The sequence below is a fragment of the Papaver somniferum genome, chromosome 10 (genome assembly GCF_003573695.1).
Source record: "Papaver somniferum cultivar HN1 chromosome 10, ASM357369v1, whole genome shotgun sequence".
Classification (NCBI taxonomy): Eukaryota; Viridiplantae; Streptophyta; class Magnoliopsida; order Ranunculales; family Papaveraceae; genus Papaver; species Papaver somniferum.
The window spans coordinates 146,611,682-146,638,324 of record NC_039367.1 but is presented as its reverse complement, the minus strand read 5'-3'; the positions used below and the strand labels follow the sequence as shown (position 1 = coordinate 146,638,324).

Genomic DNA, 26,643 nt, shown 5'->3' with positions numbered 1-26,643 from the left:
TTTTCCTTGTTTCTTCTATAATAAGTTCAGACAAAGCAACTTCCACCGTGGGAAGAGGTGAACGATGAAGGACTGATGCCCTAACAGACTCAAACTCATCAGGCAAAGCCATTAGAAACTGAACTAAACGTGTTTCCTATCTATACTTCTGCCACAATTCCAAATCTACGGTCCATATTGGTTCCATGAGTGCTAATTGATTCCAGATTAAAGACATCTCAGAATGAAAAACATAAATAGACTGATCATGTGATTGTTTCATAGATCTAATATCTTGTTCGAGTTTATACCTCTGAGCAAAGTTGATTTGGGTGTACCTTTTCGAAAGAAAATCCCATGCATCTTTGGCTACCTCAAAACTTGTGAGTTGCATGCTTATGGAAGGAATGACTGTGTTTCCAATCCAAGTGAGAATCCTGTGATTGTTAATCTCCCATTCTTCTTTTGGATCCTTTTTCTGTGTTTCACTTTTCTTTCCCTTTTTCAACAGAACTGCTTGTTGTAGGTTTCTTTTTTATACCATCGACATACTTCCACATACTCTTTCCTTTAAGAAAACTCCTCATGAGGAATGACCAGTGATTGTAATTGGTTCCATCAAAACGAACAGTGATAGGTTGAGAATCTTCTCTTGACATGATTACTATGTTTTCTCTGGGTTGTATTTTCTATGGATTGTATTACAGCGGAAACTGGTTCTCATATCTTTCCTAGCTCTAATGCCATGATAGAAATCCATGGGCCTAACTAACCTCGAAAACCGGCTTGCAGAGTTAGGGTTGCCCATGGCTTATTAAGCATGGAACCTAGGTTGCCTTAGGCGATGTGGTACTATTTAACATCATCATCATTGCTTGATGGTTTTGACAGCGGTAATGAGAAGATCCATTGTCCAGTCGTTCTCAACGATATTGGGAGTGCTAGTTTCCTGGGTTGTTGTAATGGCTTGTTTTGCATGCGCACCAGTACTCAAAGTGGTTTTAGTTAAGGAACCCGTATACGGGAGACTACAAAGAAATACCAAGTACACATCTATTTCAAGTTTTTCATGATTCAATGATCGGATATGGGTTTGGTTATGACTCGAAGAGTGATGATTACAAGTTCGTACTTATTATTGGAAGTTTTCAAGCTGAAATCTATTCACTTAGATCGAATTCATGGGAAACAATTACACATATCCCTTATCTACGGTGTTGTGACAATAAATCAATAAGATAGGGGTGTTTTGTAATGGAGCTCTTCATTGGCTATCATTATATTCTACCAAACCTTTGATTGCTTTACATATGGAAGAAGAGAATATCAGAGAAATCTCAGAACCAGAAAATCAAGAATTCTGTTACCACAGAAAATATATTGATGTTTTGGATGGGAAATCTTTGCATGCTTTGTTCAAATACTATCTTTGGTTTTGAAGTACAGTTGCTGAAGGATTATGGAAAGGAAGAGTCGTGGACTAAAACTTTCAGCATTTCAGAACCGGCATCACTTGATTATGAAAAGAATCTCTTAACGTGGTTAAGAAAGATCAAGCGTTTAATAACTGGTGAGATTCTATTAGAAATTCAATACTACAGCATGTTGAATGGGGATGGAGAGGCTTTGGTTTTATATGATCCAAAGAATAATAGTCTAAGCTTTTGAAGATTGATAGGGATATTTGGTCGTCAATATCTATAAATATAAAGTTATCTGTCGTCTAAGCTAAAGGACGGATAACTTTCTATTTATAGATATTGATTATACCGTAACTAGTTTGTGGGTTCTAATAACTAGTTTATAGATATTGATTATATCTGGACGTGTAATTTACCTTTTTCTTGTACATACGTTCAGAACTCTTTAACCTTAAACTAATAACAAGACTTAGTTGGTAACCTTTTCTAAACTTTCTGGAAAAGTGCAATTTCTTCTTTTCCTAAAGGATATATATGGATCCTAGGATTAAGATCAATGGCTAATATTCAATCAATCTAGCTTTTTATGGGGGAGTTCGTCATTCGCCGCATTCCCCTTTTTAGGCTTTACTGGCATGGCCTTAAAGAACTCAACCATCTCAGTATGGGCAAGTCAATTATCCCCGATTTCGCTTGGTCAGCGGACATTGACTTTAGCTCATGTAATATTATCCTCAAATACTGTCCTCCTCTTCTTTCTTACCCAATTACACCCAACCAAGTTCCCTGTAACAATGGCACTGGTGGTTGCACCACCATCAAACCCCACTTCTACAACTACACGTTTTCCAATCCACCGTCACCACAAACACTTGCTAAACCTCCTCGAAAACTGTAAGGGCATGTCGCAATTCAAACAAATTCATGCCCATGCTCTAAGGACAACAACACCCAATCATCCGGATACACTTTACTTGTACAGTAGAATTATGCATTTTTCTGCTTTTTCTGATCTTCATTACTCGTCTCGTCTTCTTCCTCAAATTCACCATACAAATTCATTCATTTGGAATACTCTTATAAGAGCTTATGCATGGAGTTCTCATCTCAAAGACCAGTCTATTATACTCTATCGTAGGATGCTGATTGAAGGTTGTGTTGCGCCTGATAAACACACGTTTCCGTTTGTTCTTAAGGCTTGCGCTTTCTTGTCGGCTTTATGTGAAGGTCAACAGATTCATGGGCAAGTTCTGAAACTTGGATTTGATTCAGATAAGTATGTTAATAATAGTTTGATTCATTTTTATGTGTCTTGTGGGTGTTTGGATTTGTCTGTGAAAGTATTTGAAGAAATGCCTGAGAGAAATCTCGTTTCATGGAATGCTATGATTGATGGCTTTGTACAGTCTGGTGAGTTTGTTGCTGCTTTGAGAAAGTTTGTTGAAATGCAAGACTTGTTTGATCCCGATGGTTTTACGATTCAGAGTTTGGTGAGCGCTTGCGGAGGATTAGGAACTTTGTCTCTAGGAATGTGGGTTCATGCATATATGTTGAGGAATTGTGATTCTATTGTGCAAAATGATGTTTTGATGAACAATTCATTAGTGGATATGTATTGCAAATGTGGGTCTATCAAAATGGCTCGTCAAGTTTTTGATCGAATGGATAAAAGAGATGTAACTTCTTGGAATTCGATGATTTTAGGATTTGCAATGCATGGGGAAATAGAAAATGCAGTAGAAGCATTTGATTCCATGTGTGAGATGAAGAATATAATGCCAAATTCAATTACATTCATCGGTGTTTTGAGTGCGTGTAATCATGGTGGAATGGTGTGTGAAGGGAAAAAGTATTTCGATTTGATGGTTGATGTATACAAGATTGAACCTCGGTTAGAGCATTATGGATGCATGGTTGATCTTCTTGCTCGTAGTGGACTTATTAATGAAGCTTTGGATTTAGTTTCAAGTATGCCTATAAAACCCGATCTGGTTATCTGGAGAAGTTTACTTGACGCTTGTTGCAAGCGAAACGCTGATATTGAACTAAGTGAAAGGGTCGCCAAACAAGTTCTTGCGTCCGAAGAGCGCGTCTCCAGTGGTGTTTACGTTCTCTTATCCAAGATATATGCCTCGGCGAACCGGTGGGAAGAAGTTGGACTAGTTAGGAATATGATGAGCGAGAAAGGAATCGTTAAAGAACCGGGTTGCAGTTCAATAGAATTGGAAGGTGAATTTCATCGATTTATCTCTGGTGATACATCACATCCTCATACCAAAGAGATTTACCAAACATTAAATGTTATTGAACAGAGATTACAAAATGTGGGTTATGTTCCTGACTTATCACCAGCAACTATGATTGATGAACTCGACGACAGAAAACAAAATTCACTTTGTTTACATAGTGAGAGACTTGCCATTGCGTTTGGGCTACTCAAGTCAAGACCAGGAATACCAATTCGCATCTTTAAAAACCTTAGAGTTTGCAATGACTGTCATACTGTAACCAAATTAATCTCTAGATTATTTGATGTAGATATTGTTGTCAGAGATCGTGTACGATTCCATCATTTCAAAGATGGATTCTGTTCTTGCAAGGATTACTGGTAACATAAATTTTAAATAGTATATTAATTTATCATCCTGGTGCTGGAAAAGTATAATCAGGGGCAGAGATGTTCTTAAGGCTAGCTTAAAATGGGCTGTTAGTAATGTACAAGAATGGGGAAAATATGGCAGAACTCCGAGCCATGCATGAGGGTTTAACCCTTGTGCACAATTTCACCATGTTTGGCTGATGCTAGTGTTTTGGTATCTCAATAAGGCAGCTAATAATGGAACCATAATATTGGGCATACCAAAATCTTCTTAGGCATACAAGGCACTAGTCCTAACTTGGGTGACCTTATAAGGGGTACCCTATGGGGTGGTTCAATTACCTATATGCCCTTAAATTCTTTAAATTACTACTAATCTATCCCTAACCCTAATACAAAACCTATAATCAACTACACCTAAAATCAGTTTCATTCACCTTCTTCTTCTTCCTCTCCGCAGCCGAACTCATTCACCCTTCCCTTTCTTTTTTTTTCATCGCGGAAATTTAATTGTCGATTCGTGAAACTATATAATGGGTCGTCGTAAGGCAGTATCTCGTTCAAATCGATCGATTGAACAACCTATTGATGAAGAAGAAGATTTAGAGAGTGAAGAACAAACTCTAAATCAACCACAAAATCAACCGGAAGAAGAGATTGAAGAAGAACCAACTCCGGAAATGCGAATAAGAAGGTTAGTTCTACAAACCCATCTCATATTTAATGTTTTTGATTGTTTTGGTCGATTTAATTCGTCAAAATCATGTTTTTGCGGCGGTTACAGGTTATGGTTCGGCGCAAAACAAATCTTAGATGTGCGCCGAGCTGTTCTTGAAACTGAACCCTGAAAGTGCATATGAACGGCTCGGCGTATATCTGAAATCCGTTTTGAGCCGAACTTAGTGACGCAGAGACTTATATTTAGAATCGGCTTATTCGATGGTGTTAGTTTTGTGCCGAATATATTTTGTGAATTTCAGAAATTTTGCATGTGCGTAGGAGGCTTGTATGGTAGTATTAGTTTTGTGTCGAATAAATGTTGTTTGAATTTCAGAATTTTTGCATGTGCTTAGGATCGGCTTTTATGGTAGTATTAGTTTTGTGCCGAATAAATGTTGTTTGAATTTTAGAATTTTTGCATGTGCTTAGGATCGGCTTGTATGGTTGTATTAGTTTTGCGCCGAATAAATGTTTCAATTCATAAGTCTAGATTCGGCTTATTCGATAGTATTAGGGTTGCGCCGAATATCATTGTTAAAATTTCATAAATTTTACAAGTGTATAGGATCGGCTTATTTATATGATATCATGTTGCGCCGAATACATGTTTGAGTTCATAATCATAGATTCGGCTTATTCGATAGTATCGGTTGTGAGCCGAATATATAGGATCGGCTTATAATTGTTTTGTGGTACCAGCCGATCCACTCTCTGTGTAAGCTAATAAAAATTTCAAGACATGATTCATACTTGATTGAAAAAATGAAGGACAAAATTGATTGCAAAACACCAATGACCGTGGAAGAACAAAACTACCTCTACAAAAAGTGGGATGCAATCATCAACAAAGGAGAAGGACCCGAGGAACCCGCACAAAAGCCTACCACTAAGAAGAGGGGTCGTGGTTAAATGCCCTTTTATGTTTCCAACTTCCTTTTAATGTTTTTCATAAGTTTTAAGCACACTTTTATGGTGTTGCAAACACCTTTGCTTTTAGGTGCTCAACTTTGTTTTTAATGGTGCTGGGATTTGGTTATGGACACCTTCAATTTCATGTTTTAATGAATAGCTTAACAGTTATGCGCCGAATGTATAGAGTTCGGATTATCCTCTAATGTTAGTTACGCGCCGAATCATTTGTCCTTCAGGTTCGGCTTTTTCTATAATTTGAGTTATAAGTCGAGCCTTAAAAATCATTATTGGTGTAATCCAGTATATAGTTCGGCTTAAATCTCACCAATATGGTGAGCCGAGTCTGTAAAAAATTTCAAAAGTTTTTAAAAAATAGCCGTTATGTGTATAGTTTCGGCTTATGTTCTAAAATTTCTATAAGCCGAACCTTTACTTTTTTCACGAAAATCTAGGAACAAACTCTTTTTTTGAAAGATATAGCCGTTGTAAAACTATATTCTATATGTACCTACATGTTTTTTCATATTCTTAACCACATATGCTCAACAAATGGCACCCCCAACTCCTAAGTTTACTCTAGAAGAAGATTTATCTCTTTGCACTAATTATGTAGCATACTATCCAAAGAAGGGTGAAGAACGACGAGTAAATGGTCTGATGAGTATGTACTACTTGGTTAGAATTCATGAAGCGTTCAGCACGGAAACAGGTAATCCTCACAACCGGGATAGTGCGTCCTTGTTTTGCCGAATTATAAGTATTAAGAAAAAAGTCACAGACTTCATAGCTTTAGTTCGGATTGTGAGTCGATATCGACTCAAGGTGAAACAAACTCTGAGATTGAAGTTCGAGCTCTAGAGGAATGGCGACGATGGAAGGGAAAGAATTTCAAATACAAAGATCACTACCACATTCTTAGAAGGTTTCTCATTACCCGTTTAGGATATTAGAAATTAATTGGAAGCCTACTATGTAGCAGGGATGTAATCCACAATTTCTATGAATTTGAAAACTCTATTTGGAATGATATAATAATTCTTGTGTTCATGAATCATGAAAGGTTCGGCTTTCTTCAGAAATATACTACAAGCCGAACCTAGCAAAGTAATTCTGGTTTTTTAAAGTTTCAAGGTTCGGCTTGCAGTGAAATAATAGTATGAGCCGAACCTGACAAAAAAACTCTAGTATTTTTTTGTTGTCAGGTTCGGCTTTCAGTGAATTGTTATTATAAGCCGAACCTGACACAAAATAAACGGATAAATCCATGAAACATTTTTATGGAGATCCTAAACGAATCTCATCCTCTTCACTGACCTCTTTCTCATCATCTTCACTGACCTCATTCTCATCATCTTCACTGACCTCTTGCTTAACATCTTCATCCTCATCACTTGAAAACGTAATTACTTGTCCACTTGGAGGCTGCACATGCAAAGATTTCCAAAGATCCATTTCCGTCGCATAATTTGCACACCAATCCATCGCAAAATTATTTTCAAATCTAGGCCAAAAGGCTGCACTCATCAAGGGTGGTAATGGGCAATCGGGTCTAAGTTTGAGGCTGATAAAATGACAATTTTGAACAAATACAAGAACAAGTCTTCTATCCTTTACACCATCATTGCAAGGTTTTGTTGGAGGCGCGTAAGTAAAGCTACTACCCGTCCATGCGAAACAATGTACGACGCAATTGAATGTCTCCGCTATTAAAAACCCACAGATGGGCATTGACATCCAATGTTCTTCGGTAATGATAAAATCCCCATGTAAACGACGTTCGAATGCAACGTACTCCGCTGCCACCCCTGCATCTTTTCTTCGACCTGTTCTCATCATTGTCTTATAGAATTCTTTGTTTTTACGTAGGGTTTGTAACAATCGTTTCCGAATATAGTTCACTTCATTTTCAGGGGGCACCGGATTATTCCCTTCCATAAAAGGACCAAGTTGTTCCGCCGTGACGTAATAACCACAATTTCCATCTCCTTGCACGTCGTCCATTGCTATAATATGCTCATGAATTATTGGCGATAGATCTTCCAAGTAGTTATCGTATATAAAATTGATAGGCCTCATATACCTACCGGACTTATCTCTTTTGGGTCCTCTCATCCTACCAATTTCATGTACGGTCCTTTTCTTCTTTATCTTAGTTTGTGAAGGATACATCTTAGCCTTCCCCTTGACATCCTCTTTACTATCCTTAGCTTGTGATGGACAATCATTATCATTCACCTCTTTGTTACTTGTTTCCGATTTTTGAATACTCGGGCGACCTCGTTTTTTTGGAACTTTGACTTCTTCCTCCTTCATCAACTTCTCAATTTCTTTCTTTTCCTTTTCAAACCTTGCATCATGGTACTCAACGCCGGATGGATTCCTTTTATTAGACAATAGTTCCTTGTTGGCTTGTCTAGTTTGAAAATTATTCATTTTATTACTCTTCCTACCTTTCGGGTCACTCTTCTCCGGTCCCAAAATATTTTCTTGGGTGAAAGGATACATGACCGGCATCATGATGTCCCGTAGGAATTTATTTTGAGGCCGGGACATATTCCTATACATCTCCGCCAATTTTTTCCCATTTGTCGTGTCCCATATATCTAGATCATCCTCATCGTCTTCGGTTGGGAGAGGATCGAAGCTTAATTGTTTCCAAAAATTATCAATATCCTCAAAGGTATGATACCATCCTTGTACCGAAGTAGGTCATGGCTGCATGGAAGTCCCATAGATTTCTTCATTGTACAAACACACTCTTCCTCCAAGGTGGCGCCTAATGTCTTAATCAAATCCACTTCTTTCATCAACAACTCGATGCATAGATGGGAGACTCTATAAGTTAATTCTCGTAGCCAATTAGTACCATAATTCTTGTGTCTTAACATAAGGTCATGCTCGAACGCGGTTTTAATTCTCACAACATCACTTTTGAAATATTCATCAATTGCATCAAAAACCGTGACAAAAGTGTCAACACAACCAAAAAGGTTCTTCTTCAACCGATAATGAGCCGACTCTACCATACTTGTGGCTTGGTTGTCGAAGTGTTTGTGCCGATTTGTGAAACAACTCACGAACCTTTCTTTATTAGGTTCCAACACATCTTTGACCAAGTAAGTAATGACATCGGGGTAGGCGGTCTTCCAATGCTTAATAAGCATTTTAAAATTTTCTTCATAGACATCCTCGGTGATTGACCATATCAAAGCTTCCCAGTCGCCTTGGAAAGAAGCCCACAACATCTCATTATGTTCATATGCTTTCAAGAATTCCTTATTTTTCTTTACTCGTGTCTCCAACGGTAGCTTAGCAATATTCTCTAATTCTTTCAACTTAAGTGGTTGAATTATCAGTTGACATTTTTTCCTCACATTGCACCATATGTGAAACGTACAAAGAAAATTGAATGCATCCGGAAATACCTTCTTAATAGCATACATCAACGATGAATCTTGATGGGAAATGAACACTTTAGGAAGAGCACCCTCTCGGAAGATTAACTTCAATTGTTCTAACCCCCAAACATAACTCTCTTTCTTCTCGTTTTTCATGAAACAAAAAGCCACGGTGAACGGTGCCTTTGTCGAAGTATGCCCCACAATGTTCATCAACAGCATCTCATACTTATTAGTCTTGTATGTGCAATCCAATATAATAACTTGTGGGAAGCATAGAGCCAATTGGGCGCATTCCGGGTGGGAAAGGAAAAGGTGTGTGACTTGACCGAAGTCATCCAACTTCTTTTGGCAAGCGTAGTTATTCTTCACCCCTAACCACATTACTTGTTGCATCACCATCCTACCTTGAAAATTGAGTATTCTAATCTTTTGTCTTGCATTGTAGATAGTTTTCATAGTCGACTTATTATTGTTGTTGTCCGCCTTCAATTTGCTAAGAATCCTATAAGGTAGCAAACGTGCTCGTGTCATTTTAACCACTTCTAGCATCTCGTCGGGTTTGAGTCGCGCTACTTTCGCATGTCCATGAAGGTCTTTGGGACGTGGGTGGTTATGACGAAAATCCATATCTTTATTCATTATCCAATATTGATCTTCTTTGTTGATGAACTTATTCTTGAGGTTGAAAACGATCTTGAAAGGGAAGTTTATTTTCTTCGTCTTGGTCCTATTCTTTCTCCCGGTCTTCCCAACGTATACAGTACCCTTTTTAACCTTGCTAGCGCCGGTTCCACTACGCTCACAAATCATTTCAAACCGATCCCATCGGCTTTGTTGTCCTTTAACTAGTACACAATTTATCTTCATCGCGTGTTCCTCAAGCCAATCTAGAACTTCTGGTTTAGTTTTCCATATCTACGTTCATTCCAAAACAAGTAATTTGTAAGAAAAACTTTGGAATATTCCGACAACATTAAGGTAAACAAAAGGTTCTTACATACCAAATCATTTTGGAAGTGATCCTTGGTATCCTCGTGAATTATGTCTACTGGATCAGGTTGATTTTCCATGGGTCCAAGCATGATCTACAAAGAATATCACAAGGTTAAACACTAGAAAGGGAATATAATAACAAGGTTCGGCACATTCGATAATCACATTATGTGCCTAACTATAAACATTTACAGGTTTCGGCTTATACGATATCCTCAATATGTGCTGAACCACGAACAATATTTTAACCCAAAAATTAACAAATTCATGTTCGGCTCAGACGATAATCATATTATGTGCCGAACCTTGAACATAAGATGTTTAGGCTTATACAATATCCTCAATATGTGCCGAACCACGACAATATTTTAGCCCAAAAATTTACAAATTCATGTTCGGCTCAGACTATAATCATATAATGTGCCTAACCTTGAACATAAGAGGTTTCGGCTGATACGATATTCTCCATATGTGTCGAACCAGTAACAATATTTCAACCCAGAAATTAAAAAAAAATTATGTTCGGCACATACGATTTTGGATATATAAGCCGAATTAGTAATGATTCTATTCCGGGCTATTCAGGATGTTGTTCGGCTTACTATGAATCTTTCATATAAGCCGAACTAGTGTCTAGCAAAAGGGTTGGAATTGGAAATTATAGGTTCGGCGCATGCAGTAAACAGATTCAGTAAGCCTAACCGTTCATCAATTGGTAGATTCGGCTCATAAATGTGAGCCGAACCTCAACCTGTTTCGCCGAACCATGATTCAAAAAACCTAACTTTTTATAATTGAGAGCTATAAAAGTGAGATTAAGTATAGGATATAAGTGTACATGTGTATTAAAAGCATTGGGTTCCTCATCAATGTCTTCATCATCAGGATTTGGCTCATAAAAATCATCATCTTGAGTTTGTGTTTGAGTTTGAGCTTGAGTTTGAGTGCGTGTAAAATCATTCTCATAATCTAAGAAATCAGCCATTTGGGAATCATTGGTGTAGTTGATGTGTATTTTCCTAGGTTTTTTAGATGATATATGACCCTCCTCATCCTCCATTGAATCAAGAATTAGAATTTTCTCACTTTCTCCTTCTCTTTCTCTCCTTCTTAACCAAACCAAAACTTTGATTTTTTTTTCCTCAAATTTTTCATCTAAACAACTGTTATAATTCTGAAAATTATCTTAATCAGTAAACAAAATATTTAATCACTAATCAAGATTATTAACACTAATACGTAAAGGGAAGATTTGCCATTAAAAAATTTTTGGGTTAAGGGGTTATCTGATTTTGCTATTTCACAACCTTTTTTGTCTTCATTCAGTATGCCTTGGAAGATTTTGGTATGCCCAATATTATGGTTCTAATAATGAAGGGTAATGGCTGTTTAATCCTGACCTTTTGACTACTGGGTTTCCCCAATTTGTAAAACCCACTAAGTTTTGTAATGAATCCAGATTACCGAATAGGAAAACACCAACGGACCAACGCGTCATCACCAAGGTAGTCAATATCAGTTATACAGGCCGATATTACAGGTTTTTATCGGATATCGGAAAATACCTATACGATATAGAAAATATCCGCGATACAAAGACGAAATGATATTATCGATTAGACAGGCCGGTACAGACCGATACATCGGTTTTACTTGTACACCGATAATATCGGTTTCGTAAATAAATTTTTCATAAACATGCATCTAGTCTTTACAGACAAGTACATTGTCAATTGGAGAAGGTAAAAAGTCCTAATATATTTATAATATTAAATCAATGACTATACTGTAGGATATAAGATGGAAACCATATTTCGATTGCAAGGCAGAGAAATATAAAAGATAAATATGAAGGATAATAAAAAAGATTTACCGGCATAATGGGACAACAATCACAACGTTGGCTAATAAACCACCTTGTATTTTGGAAATTTGAGATATGTTTATGATTCTTATTATTTTTTACTATGGTTTTATAATTATTTGAAATTTTATATTAAATGATGTATCACCTATAAAAACAAATATTATTATTTGTATAGATGTATAGGACCCGACCGATACGATACCGATACGCGATATTAACTACCTTGGTCATCACGTAACCCATGTACCAAGCCGGAATAAGATGAGTCATCACATATCCCATGTACATGTGTTCTTCCCTGTGTCCATTATTTGACACGTATCCACTCCATTCAGAAAATACAGACCCATGCGCAAGATAGAGTTTAGTAAAACACCAGTATAAATCCAAATCCTGTTCCTGGGGGAATCGATGGAGCTTAAAGAAGCGAAGACTGAAAATGTACACAAAAAAGAAGAGCAACTTAGCAGTCTGGGAACGATCAAATCAGTATGGAGAACAACAAGAACAGCAACAAAGTTGTGGACTCAAATGAGATGGGTTGTCACGAAGGAAATAGCCAAGAAGATTACAAGCAAGATGTTGAGAATATTAATCCCACATTGTCTGGGCAATCTAAGATCCTGCGGTTTATAATCCTTTGGGCCTCTCCACTCATTGCCAATTGGTTTTGAGTTGGATGCCCGTATTCTAATATGGTATCAGAGCAGGCTATTTGCGACTTGTCATTTGACCGCGCCTTTACTCCGCGTCACCCGATTACACGTGAGGAGGCGTGTTGAGAATATTAATCCCACATTGTCTGGGCAATCTAAGATCCTGCGGTTTATAATCCTTTGGGCCTCTCCAGCCATTGTCAATTAGTTTTGAGTTGGATGCTCGTATTCTAATACAAGACGTTTAAGCGGTAGTGAGAGGCCTTCCTCATCAACAAGTTCCTCAACCTGGAGATTTCTCAACTGAGGCTCTCGAACGTTTGTAATTTCAGTTCATTAATATGTAGCCAAATCGAGTTTTTGTTGTTGTTCGCAACATATATATTTTCTGTTTTATTTTTCAAAACTGTAAACTGAGCTTCAACATGAAGGAAATGCCTTCAGCTTGCTCATTGTCGTCAAATGTAGTTTTATCTCCTGCAGGAAGTTTGTAGGTTCCATATTTTCCTTGGACAAATTGAGTTGTGTTTTGGTCTAATGCTCGGGTGCGTTTCATGGTGGATGCGCATTAGACTTCTCATGCTTCTTTCTCCTGTTATCAGGAGGAACACTTGCCTAATCCAGCAATAACCATCTTTCAAAACCGATAAGGGGTACCAATTTGATTCGGGGTATACCAGGATTCTTTAACGACAAAACATCCCAAGCATTGGATTTGTACACCCCCGAGAAATTAGGTACCCCTATTAGCAATGTTTGTTTAGACTTGGGAAGAGCTTTTCCCATTTAAAGCTGAATTGCGAATCCGAGACCCTTTTAGAGCCGAATTGCGAATCCGAGCGGAAGATATTTGCAAAGGCTTCCAAATCCCAGTCTTCGAACATCTTATAAATACACAAAGGATCAACCACAAAGAGTATTATTTTCTTGTGTTGTGTATGCTTGCGAAAATAAATTTCTTTGTAGAGAAAACAAAATTATTCCAGGAGGAATAGAGCCAGATTGGTCTGCTAATAATAAAGTCAGAAAAACTTCTCTTAAATTCTTCAAAGAAAAAGATTACAAGATTTGGCAGTCGAGTGTCCTCTTTGCTAATGCCCGCTTCAAGCCTATTTTCCTAGGAACTCTTCAACCTAACAATACCTTGAGTAAGCTGATGAAGCGTGTTTGTGATACTCAAAAATATATTCGTGCAGCAGAAGTATGTGTTGCAGCTACATTAACAGAAACACACAGGATGACAAGCTCAGGTAGAAAAGCTATGTCTATATTGAAAGAATTTGAAGAACGGTGCGCTACACCAATTGGTAAACTTAGAAAAGTTACACACAGGATGACAAGCTCAGGATGACTGCTGAGATGCATTCTGGACTTAATTCTGAAGGTGGTAGTAAGCTTAAGATGCTTAATAGCTATGTCGATAATCTCCCTACTGGTGATGAACATGGACTGTTCTATGCTTTGGATCTCGGGGGTACAAACTTCTGTGTGTTGCGTGTACAATTGGGTGGAAGAGATGGGCGTGTTGCTAAACAAGAATTTATTGAAGTCTGCATTCCTCCTGAATTGATGACTGCCACTTCAAGCGAGCTATTTGATTTCATTGCTAAAGAACTCGCAAGATTTATAGCGACAGAAGGACGAGGTTTCTTCCTCCCTCCTGGTAGTCAGAGGGAATTGGGTTTCACCTTTTCATTCCCTGTGAAGCAGTTATTGATCGCATCAGGTAATGGCAACTGCAAGATGAAACTTAGCTTATATAAAGACAACTCTCTTTATTGATGTTTAGAAAATCTCTCAAAACTAAACATAAGCTCTAATCTTGCTCATATGATCAACCACAACTTTGGTGATCATATATATATATAGAACTATGAATTCCTTTTCCTAGTCCTATTACCTTATTACATGTCTTTCCTTTTCTTAGAACTAGATGACTTCTAATTCCCTTAGGATTACATCAATTTCCTAATCTTGTCCTAACCAGCTTGTTAGTGACTTCTATGTTGAAGTTAATCCAACATTCTCCCCTTTAAGCTTCAACTGTGCTTGTGAAAAATCTTGTACTCCTATTAATTTCCTCATTTCTTCAAACTTGATCCGAGCTAATGCCTTTGTCAATATATCTGCTTTCTGTTCAGTTCCTGGTATGTGTTCAACGTTGATGATCTCCTTCTCGATACATTCTCGTATGAAATGATACCTTTTGTGAATGTGTTTCGTCTTCCCATGAAACACTGTATTTTTAGTGAGTACAATTGCAGACTAATTATCAATCTTGATGAGAACTTTTTCAGGTTCTCTTCCTTTGATTTCACCCAACAGTTCTTGAAGCCATATTGATTGTTTAGCTGCTTCTGTTGCAGCCATAAACTCAGCTTCACAGGATGAGAGGGAAACAATGTCTTGCTTCTGTGAACACCATGTAATAGGTGCTTCTCCTAGATAAAATATATGACCAGTTGTACCTTTTCCATCATCTTGGTCAATATTATGACTGCTGTCACTATACCCAACAATTCCTTTTGATCCTCCTCGACCATACTTCCATCCACAGCTGATTGTTCCTCTTAGATATCTCAATATCTGCTTTATTACATCACCATGATACTTGCGTGGACTCTGCATATAACGGCTTGCTACTCCCACAGAGAATACCAAATCTGGTCTTGTGTGTAATAAGTATCTTAGGCATCCAACATTTCTTCTATAACTCGTTGGATCAATCTCAGGTTCCTCTTGTGCTTTTGAAATTTTCAGTCCAAATTCCATTGGAATTCTTGTTGGATTACAAGTTTCGAGTCCTGCTTCTTTCAGAATTCTCCTTGTATAAGCTTCTTGTTTAATCTGAATCCCATCTACTCCTTGATGGACTTCTATTCCAAGGTAATAAGTGAGTTTTCCGAGGTCTGACATCTCAAACTTTGATGACATTTCTCTCTTGAACTCATTGATCACCTTAATGGAGTTGCCAGTCAAAAATAGATCATCTACATAGACTGCAATTACAAGAAGCGTTCCCTTTTCTTCTCTTCTGTATACAGAAGTTTCTTTAGAACACTTTATGAATCTCATTCCCTTTAATATTTGATCTAACTTTGTATTCCTGGCTCGAGGGGCTTGTCTTAGACCATAGAGAGCTTTTGTCAACTTGTAAACTCTATGTTCTTGTCCCTTTACTTCGAAACCTTCTGGTTGTTCAACATACACGTCTTCACTTAGTTCGCCATGCAAGAATGTCGTCTTTACGTCTAAATGATGTATTTCCCAAGATTTTGATGCAGCTTATACTATTAAGAGACGAATTGTCTCTAGTCTAGCAACTGGTGCGAAAACTTCATCAAAGTCTATGCCTGATTCTTGAACGTATCCCTTAGCTACAAGTCTTGCCTTATATTTGTTACAGTTCCATCCATTCTTTTATTGAAGATCCACTTGACCAATCACTTTTACCCCACCTGGCTTATCAACTAGAAACCAAGTCTTGTTTCTGTTGATTGAAATAATTTCTTCTCTACATGCTTGTGTCCATTTAGTCGAGACCTTTGCTTCCTGAAAATTCCTTGGTTCATCATTAACAGAAAGTAGCATAATCTCACATTCTTCTGCAGCTTGAAGAACATAATCCTCCAGATACTGTGGCTTTTGTATCTGTCTTGTTGATTTTCGCAGTGGAATGGGTTGAGTTATTTCATCGATCTCTTCTTCTTCTTCTTCTTCTACTTCTTCGTTATTCTCAGTGTTTTCATTATTCTCTTCTTCTTCTTGATTAACATCATTGTTTCCATTGGTATTGATGATTATGGGTCCTTCGCCTTCATCAATTACTTGACCCCATCTCATGTGAAGCATTCCTGGATCCCTACTTGGTCCATCATTAGTTTCTTTCCAGTTCCAGTTTGCTTTTTCATCGAATACCACATCTCGACTTACTATTACTCTTTTCGTTGTTGGATTGAATAATTTGTAAGCTTTGGATCCAGGCTCAATTCCTAGATGCTCGAGAGTCTGAGATCGATTATCCAGTTTCTTAAGAGTTGCAGAATCAACTTTTGCGTATGCTTTGCAACCAAACACTCTTAAATGATCTATGTTTGGTTTTCTCTTTCGCAAACTTTCATATGGAGTCATGTCTTTCAGAGCTTTCGTAGGTATCCTGTTTATTAGGTATGTGGAGTGTCGTACAGCTTCTCCCCATAGATAATTAGGTACCTGCATAGCCTTTAAAGAACTTCTTGTCATCTCCATTAGAGTCCTGTTTCTCCTCTCCACCACTCCGTTTTGTTGTGGTGTATATGGTGCTGTGAGTTGCCTTTTGATTCCATTTGACTCACAGAACTTGTTGAACTCTAAGGAAGTGAACTCTCCTCCTCTATCAGTTCTAAGCATTTTGACCTCCTCTTTTAACTCTTTTCTATCAGATTTCTGAAAGCTTTGAATCTGTCAAATGCTTCACTCTTTTCTTTCATAAGAATAGACCACATATATCTTGAGAAGTCATCTATAATAACAAATATGTATTTGTTATTTGCAAGGGTTTGTGGTGTAATAGGACCACATAAATCAGCATGAAGAAGCTCTAATGGCTTTGAGGCTCTGAATGTTGTTGCTTTTGGAAACCTTGACGCGTTTGTTTCCCAACTAAACATGATTCACAGATCCTTGATTCATCGTTTATCTGTGGTAGCCCTCGAACCATCTTGTTCTGAGACATTGCCTTTAAAGTTCTAAATATGTGTCCTAACCTTGCGTGCCACTTCCATGTCTGATCTTCCAGTCTCATATTCAGACACAATGGCCTTCCAATCATGAGACTTATCTTGTAGAGTCTATTCTGTGAGCGTGAGACTCTAACTAAAAGTCTTCCACTTGGGTCATGAACTGTTAGATAATCTTGTCGCATTCTAACATCACATCCAACTTCTGTAGCTTGTCCTAAACTTAGAATGTTGCTTTGTAAGTTTGGGATGAAGTAGATGTTTGTGACAAGCTTCTGTTCTCCGGTCTTGCTCTGAAATAGAATTGATCCTTTCCCTTCAATTTCTACAGAAGATCCATCCCCAAACTTCACTTGTCCTTTGATTTTCTCATTGAGTTCAGAAAAGTAGTGTCTCTTACCAGTCATGTGATTGCTGGCTCCATTATCTAAATACCAGATTCCTTCTTCTCCATCCTTTGATTCGTAGTTCTTTGGTATTAGTTTCCCTTCGTTTAAGAATACAACTTCGTGCATGAAAAGAGTTGTATCTGCTTCCCTTGTTTCATTCTTGTTTGCTTCTTCCATCTTTTGTATTCTTTCAGGGCATACAGAGGAGAAGTGTCCTGGTTTATCACATCTGTAACAAATAATGTTTGATCTATCCTTCTTTTCTTTCCCTTGGTTTTGATCATTCTGACTTGTTGTTCTATCTTGTGAGTTAAACCTTCCTCCCCTTCCTCGGCCTCTGTTTACTCTACCACCTCTTCCACGACCTCTTCCTCTTGTCGCAGAGTTTTGTTGGTAAGAGTTTTGTACAAGAGTTTTCCTTGAGTTTCTCCATTGTTTTCTTCATCAAGGATTCTCTCTTCATATGCTTTCAATCTTCCAATTATATCTTCATAGCTAGTCTTCTTTAAATCTAAGACTTGTTCGAGAGAAGCTATGATATGAATATACTTGGATCTTGGTAAACTATTGAGAAACTTCTTTACCAGTTTATCTTCATCAATGGATTGTCCAAGTGACGCATTTTGAGGCTATCTCTGATAGCTTTCCTGCAAAGCTATCAATAGTATCAGTGTCTTTCATCTTCACTCTTTCAAATTCAGACATTAAGGTTTGCAGACGGGCTTCTTTAACTCGATCAGCTCCGAGATTACGTGCCTTTATTGCATCCCAAATTTTCTTTGAAGTTTCCTGTTCACCAACTTGTAGAACAAGACATTCTGGTATTGCTTGAAAGAGTAATCCAATGGCATTGTTTTGTCTGTCCTGTCCAGGATCAATTGTTTCCCAAACTTGTAGATTTTCATCAGTACCTTCATTCTCATGGCCCATACTGTGTAGTTTGTGGCGTTGAGGATTGGAACTTGTATTGATGGTGGCGTGAACTGTTTTGCACCCACAATGGTGGTTTCGTTTTCCATGGCTCAGAAACACGCTCTGATACCAATTAATGGCAACTGCAAGATGAAACTTAGCTTATATAAATACAACTCTCTTTATTGATGTTTAGAAAATCACTCAAAACTAAACACAAGCTCTAATCTTGCTCATATGATCAACCACAACTTTGGTGATCATATATATATAGAACTATGAATTCTTTTTCCTAGTCCTATTACCTTATTACATGTCTTTCCTTTTCTTAGAACTAGATGACTTCTAATTCCCTTAGGATTACATCAATTTCCTAATCTTGTCCTAACCAGCTTGTTAGTGACTTCTATGTTGAAGTTAATCCAACATCAGAGACTCTTATTAGGTGGACAAAGGGTTTCTCCATCGATGACGCGGTTGATAAAGATGTGGTGGTAGAATTAACTAAAGCCTTAGACAGACAGGGAATTGGCATGCGCGTGGCAGCTCTAGTGAAAGACACAATTGGTACATTAGCTGGAGGAAAATACTTGAATTATGATGTTGCAGCTGCGGTTATTTTGGGAACTGGAATAAACGCAGCATATGTAGAGCGTGCGCACGCCATTCCTAAATCAGGAGAAATGGTAATCAACACGGAGTGGGGTAACTTCAGGTCATCACACCTTCCTGTGACTGAATATGATCAGTCTTTGGACCAGGACAGTCTTAACGTTGGTGATCAGATATTTTAGAAGATTATTTATGGGATGTACTTGGGAGATATCGTGCGTAGAGTCCTCTGCAAAATTGCTGAAGAGGCTGGATTTTTTGGTGATACTGTTCCGTCAAAACTTAGGACTCGATTCGTTTTGAGGACTCCTGAAATGTCTGCAATGCATCATGACACGTCCCCAGACTTGGCAGTGGTTGGAAGCAAATTGAGGGACATATTTGGGATATCTGATACTTCCCATGAAACAAGAAGAGTGGTTGTAGAGCTCTGCAACATTGTTGCGACACGTGCTGCCCGTCTTTCAGCCGCAGGGATCTTGGGTATTTTGAAGAAGATGGGAAAAGACACGGTAAAGGAGGGAGAGAAGCAGAGAACTGTGATATCCGTGGATGGAGGATTATTTGAGCACTACACCAAATTCAGAACCTGTTTGCAGAGCACCCTCAATGAGTTTACTCGGAGATGAAGCTGCACAAGCCGTTGTTATAGAGCACGCAAACGATGGCTCTGGAATTGGAGCTGCTCTTCTTGCAGCTTCTCATTCTCAGTATCATTAAGTTCAGGAATTCTGATAAGACACAATACACAAAAGTTTATAATTGTATAACCTGAAAGTGTCTTGTGATATCCGCACTTCGGTCTGCCTTCTTCCCATTTTCTTCCTTGTTGCTGTAAATTACAAACTTGGTGGTTTTGTATAAGTTAAATACACGTATTTTTTTTCCTGCTTGTTCTTTTATTTAGTTGATTTCTATTTTGAACAAAACTTCTACAAACATAGCAAAACACCTGCAAATGTAATTTTTCTGCATCATTAAACACTACACTATTGCCGAGTACAAATTTGTAAAATATACCATATAAGTTCTGCTGCTCACAATGACAACTGCTAACAGTACAAAGGGCTCTTTAGTAAACATATTTTGTTTATCAACTAACATAGATTACAAACTATGATCGACGAATTCGACGACAGAAAACAATATTTACTTTGTTTACATAGTGAGAGACTAGCCATTGCTTTTGGGCTACTGAAGTCGAGACCTGGAATACCAATTCGCATCTTTAAAAAACCTTAGAGTTTGCAATGACAGTCATACTGTAACCAAATTAATCTCTAGATTATTTGATGTAGATATTGTTGTGAGAGATCGTGTACGGTTCCATCATTTCAAAGATGGATTCTGTTCTTGCAAGGATTACTGATAAAATTGACAAGAAAACATCAATATTATTTTGGGAAAATTGTGAAACTACCGCATATTTCGATGCCCCATTGGGAAAATGCCCCATGAAAAAAAAATTATGGGAAAATACCCCACAGTCACTTTTTCCGTCCAAATAGTCTTCTCTTCTCACTTGATACGGTTTTGATCTCAATGCAAAAGATGAGACAGTCTTCTCTTCTCCTTCGTTCCTTCTTCCCACCCCATTCATCCTTCCTGTTCATCTTCAATTAACATGGAAGAACTTCAATCTCATCTTCATTTTCCATGCATCTTCCATCACCAACAAGATAATACCCATTACACTTAACCCCAAAAAACAAAGGAGAAGAATAACCAAATTACAAACTCAAATTACTTCCATCCATGATCCATCACAAACCAGAAAAATCGAATTTCATATCGTTAAATTTCAGTCACTCCCCGAGACCCTTATGCATCTAAAGTAGAACTGAGTTTCATGTATTTACGATTTTTCACAACTCATATGGTTTTGATTCTTCATCTTTAAATGACTTACTTCAACGGTTCTTCAAGTTTTTGACAGCAAAACTCTTCTATTTGTCTCCTTGGTAGATCAAGTAGAACTAATCAACATGAGTTAATTATTACTCCTGCTATATAAGATGCAAGATCAATCTTCTAAGACTATAAATAAACTTCTACTAAAAGAGAAAATTAATCTATTGCTGAAACTAATCCTTAAAAATCCCAGATTTCTCACTGTATCAGTAGTGATCTTAATTTAAAGGCTGCTAAAGCAGATTTGAACAACCTCCTCGACTCTCTCGGGAGCTAAGACACAACTTTGTCACCTTCTCCAAGCATATTTACATTGCTTTCTCCTAGTTCTTTCAATGAAACAAAGCTGTTGATGTGTGGTTTGGGTACACCCCAATCCCGGTAGTCCTTAGACAGCATCCCAAGTTTTTCTGAATTTTTTGTGTCGAGGTTATAACAAAAGATTGTCCCATTCTCAACATATAAATATTCATCACTTGTCGTAAGGGCAAATAATTCACGGACCCAGGAAACGGTAGGAAGGCTGATCCATCTAATCCAATTCGGAGACATGTAATATTGTATTTTCCCGTACTCCTCTGTATTCTTCTTCAAAAACCAAAAGTCATAGTCGTCTAGCCGGAGGTTTGTCTTACGATCAAAAGATTCATAAACAAGACACAACCACCCTCTCATAACACACACTCTTCGCATAGTGTACGGACCTGAAGAAGGGGTACGGAGGCAGTAGAATCTCTCCTCCGCCAAATCAAATACCAGAATCTCTGTGGATGCTTTCGGAAGCCAATGGACAGCTCCGTCAATTCAAACACCTACGGCACAGCTACTGCTATCTCGATCTTTTTGTAAACTCGGCCATGAATAATAATTGGTTTCTCTTTTACTTCGCCATCCTTTCCCACTCCCAAGTGTATATACCTCAACCAATCTTTTGAAGTACCGTGGTTTATCCGGTCACCGACAAAGCAAATTCTAACAACCTTGTACTCATCAGTAAGAGGATGATAGCCATTCTTCGTTGGGGGCGTTTCCCTGAAGAATCGAAGGAAAGCCGACTCGCATCTACAATAGGTTTCTTGCTTGCCAGCCTCGCAGGTGAAACTGTATCGGTTACTAGTGAAGCAACTACGTCAAATGGGTCAGTTAGTTAAGAAAGTCAAACTAGATCGAGTGATCGTGGAATCCATACACAATGCAAGCACTAGCTAGCTCACTGTATCCTTGCGGGTTGAAACGCGTCTTTGGAAGAATCACGAATTCTCTAGTAATTGGATTACAGATATATATCGATTGTTCAAAACCTTGAGGTCGCATTGTGTATGGATATTGTCCTGGACCACATATCCCTTCGCCTCCGTAGTATCTGTAGATTTCCATGACCGATAAGCAAATCAATCCATTACTAGAACCAACAAATTCATGCGAATTCGGTGTGAACTTGACGTCGATCTTCCTTGCAACGAAATTAGGCTGTTGCCTGTCATTAATATTCTCAGCTTGGTCAAGGTACTTTGCATAATAGAGAACTCGAGGTTTTGCGTATACGCCGTTAGCGCTCATGACAACGAAATTCATCACAGAAGAATCAGGACCACCATCTTCTTGTTGTATTAGTTGTTGCCGCAGATGCAGCTTAGCAAAGTAATTATTATCACGATGAAACTGTAAGAGATCTCTCCAAGCTGTACATATTAGTCTACAACCTAATACTGACTCAGCCGGTAACCTAGAAAGTATATACAACTTGATTTCCTGAGGGAGACAGTTAAGACCATGGTCTTTCATCTCCTCAGCCTCCAAAAAGGTTTCTCAGGATTACTCGTTGGGCATATCCTTCGTATACCTTTTTAATACTCTCTCCGTTTTAAAAAGACCGCCCGTTTTGATTTTGTTAAAATATTAAGGAGATCATAATATTTTATTGGACTACCCTTAATTATTTACCTATTTTATGTTAATAAAAGTGCAAGTATTAAAAACTGACTAAAATTGTTAAAAAGATTATAAATTGGAAAATAAAAAAGGAAAATTAAGATATTGAATTTATAGAGTATAAACTCTTTAGGGAATTTAATTCTTGGAGCCATATTTATTGTCTTTTAAAAGGAATCAAAGACATATTTGTTCCCTTAATTGTACAAATTTCTTTAATATTTTAGATTAGATCTCATTAATATGCATTTATGAATATAAAAAATTAAAGGCTATAATAGAGAGTTCATTGAAAAAAATACGCCTATAAACAGAAGCTGGAGACAATTTTGAAACTGACGGAAATGGAATAGGTCTTTTTGAAACAGAGGAAGTATTACTCTTTACTACTTTCTTAATTTATTAGGCCTCTTAAAGTAAATTCCTATTGTACCACAAAAATACCTGGCATTTTTAGAGACCATTTAAAAGGAATTAGGAACCACTTTTTTATATGTATCCTATGAAGATGATTAGGGGGTGTCTCAAATATAGAAATTGTCTATATTATCCTTCACCTTTATACTAAATCGAAATATTTATCCTTTATTTTCATAATCATAACATTCTTCTTCTGTTTCTTTGTTCTATTGATTGAAAAAGAATAAAAAAAAAATCATCGTTTCAATTTTGATTGAAACCAAATATCGTCGATCAAACAAATTTAAGGATTAATTGTTTAAAATTAAAATAAAAAATTCATTGACCTTAAAGTTGAAACTTAGAACATCGAAAAAGAAAATTCGAGTTAAATAAATAAAACGGATAGATGATAGTAGCTGTGATCCAAAATTAGGATTTGATTGCTTGAAATCAAAATTTGATCCGAAATTTTTTTGAAATCAAAAATGGATAGATGATAGTAACTTCTCTTACTCCCGAATATTACAAGTCCAACATTCAAAAAATTATGGTTTTTTCCAAAATCTGATTTTTGGGCCACTATACAATCGGAAGTTTGTGTAACTGATATTACCACCGAATATGGTAGTACCAAATATCGAAATGAAGATCCGACAGAAATAAATCACCCGAATAATCTTTTTCATCTGATTTTACAAAACTACTGATTGTAGTTTTATCTACCGATTGTTAAGAGCAAATTCGCCATTACCTAAATTGACATATAAGGGGTGGCTTTATTTTAGGTTTGGTTGACCTGTTTTTGTCTTACTAGTGGCTCCTAATTCCTTTCAAGTGGCCCATAAAAATGCTAGGCTAAAATATCATACTAAATAAATCCAAAAAGTAATTGTTTTTCTTTATCATTTTCCACTGTCAAAAAAAAATTAATGCTTCAAAAAAAAAACGTCAAACCTGCTGCTGATGTGGTGCCGACATGGGTTGAGTTTTGTTTTCTTTGGGCTTATTTGGGTTTTAATTTCCGGTCTTTTTCCCCAAAACAGGAAAAATGATTTTCTTTTCTATCTTCTTCGTTACTAGCGAATAATTGGGATACAATTTATTTATTTATTTATTTTGTATACATTGTTAAAAGAAAAAAAATCATTTCTACAATTTCTACCGTATAAATTTTCTAAAATAATAGCGAATAACTAGGATGTAATTTATTTATTTTATAAAATTTAATTTCGTTATTAAGGAAAGAAGTTACATCTCTGAAAGGGCTATCATCTGGCAGAAAATTAGTCGGAAGCCGAGCAACAAGCTGAGCTGCAACTCCCTTTTGAATAACCAGTCTTAGCATATGAAAAAGAAAGTCCCCAATACGCACATCAGCATCGTAACTAGCAATGTAATTACGCAAGCGTTTCAGAAAATCCGTGGAATCATCACTAAGCTCTCCCAAAATGGTAAAGACAAGCACCCCAAAACCAAAGCCTTGTGTCGTACACTTCTCCCGACACTTAGCATTTTTCTTAGAAACAACTTTCTTGATAGAAATTCCAGGTGAAAAGGTATGGACTCCGCCTCCAGTAAATGGTGGAACACCGGTCACATCAAAACACATATCACACCCATTATCCCAATTATGTACGAGTATATTAGCGGGTTATTGGAGAGAAAACCCAAGTTAACCTCCTTTCTAGATGGGACCCCTACTCGAAAACACATGTCAGAGATAGTATCACGCACTAAATCATGTCTAAACTTAAGTCCTACCTCATTCGCATAATGTAGGGCATGATCGCCAAAAGCATTCATATCACTTTTGCAGAAAGGACAGGCACCGTCCACTTCGGAAAGGGGGAACCCTAACCTATATTGGAGTACTGCAGTAAATTAGCTGGCACCAATATGTTGATTGAGTCCCAAAATTGAAATCTCCATGTGAAAATCCCGTGCATGCTTTGTTTGGTTACATTGTCATAGTACAGAATCACGTTCCATCATATCATAATTGGTGAGTATAATCATCATAACATCCTCAAAGTAGATAGTTGCCATGGAGTTCATGAAATGGGTGGCAAAACTAATAGTGCATATAGGAGAGACAACCCCACACGGAGACTTGAAGGAATCCATAGCTTGCAGAAGGGAAGGACTACTACCATTAATACCGCCACTACCATTAATACCGGTGCTCCTCAAAATTGTAGACTGCAAATATAGAGTCTGCAGGCAAGAAGCAAGGTAGAAATAATGTTTGGTATCTTGTAAAGTGTAAACACCCATACCACCATGTCTGAATGGTAAAATAGATATCCTCTCCTGAAGAACCCCATAGCCAGGTCCATTCCATATTATGATATGCCTAAGGAATTGAAAAAAAACGCATGTCAAACAAATCTTGAGCTTCTAGTAAATATTTTGGATTGGTAGTTCGTAATGCAAAGTAAAGCCTCGAGACACCCGTGCAATTTCTAAACAATAGAAATTCACATTGAGGATCTTCTAGCACCCATTATCTCCATCCCACTGGTTCGGGGAAAAATTTATAGACCGGATTTGGATTTTTTTACGGTTACTAGCCTTTTCTTCCTGATAATGACTGTCTTGCAAGGGATAAGTATGTAAGGTTCCCACTGGGAAAAGAAGGAGATGAATCTAAGAGGCATGCTCCAAGAGCAATGCAATCACTCTCTGAAGTACAGTTTTCAAGATACCAGCAAAGTGCAATCTACACTTGACAGGGATGCTAGAAAGTATTGGAATTTTTATCGAAGGACAGTATTCAACAGCTCCAAGCTGCAAGAAGGTATAGCAGAATTAATTGAACTGTCATCTGCGGTATCGATGGAGGCAACAGGCTCAACAAGAGCAGTTATTCCATGTATAAGACACACGGGACGCGTAACTTTGGAGGTACCAGACATTGCAATCCCTTGATCCTTCTTACACATCTTACACTTCTTCTCCCAGGCATTCACATGCATGCATTGAGGACACGGCCAACACTTTAATTGCAGCAGAGTAACCTCCCAAGCTCTAAACCATTTTCAGGGAATAGTAACTGAAATTTGTAACAGCTGATGAGTAGTTACTAATTCGTAACAGGAAACTGTTGTTACAAATTGGTTGTAACAGATTAAGAATGTTATAAAACTTGTAAGGGAATTTTAACAAACTTCCACACTTTCAATTTCATGTTTCAAAAACTGCCACTGTTTTTTTCAAAGT

At 37.5% G+C, this 26,643-nt stretch overlaps 1 protein-coding gene and 1 pseudogene across 1 annotated transcript; both read left to right on the top strand.

Annotated features, from left to right (window-relative positions):
• Nucleotides 1-2,176: 2,176 nt before the first annotated feature.
• LOC113317076 (pentatricopeptide repeat-containing protein At1g59720, chloroplastic/mitochondrial-like) lies at nt 2,177-4,043 on the top strand. The gene has a single exon (XM_026565223.1). It carries the CDS (start codon nt 2,195-2,197, stop codon nt 4,010-4,012), a length of 1,818 nt encoding a protein of 605 aa, XP_026421008.1. The 5' UTR covers nt 2,177-2,194; the 3' UTR covers nt 4,013-4,043.
• A 9,754-nt stretch (nt 4,044-13,797) lies between these two features.
• Nucleotides 13,798-19,899, top strand: LOC113316437 (annotated as a pseudogene).
• The last annotated feature ends 6,744 nt before the right edge of the window (nt 19,900-26,643 follow it).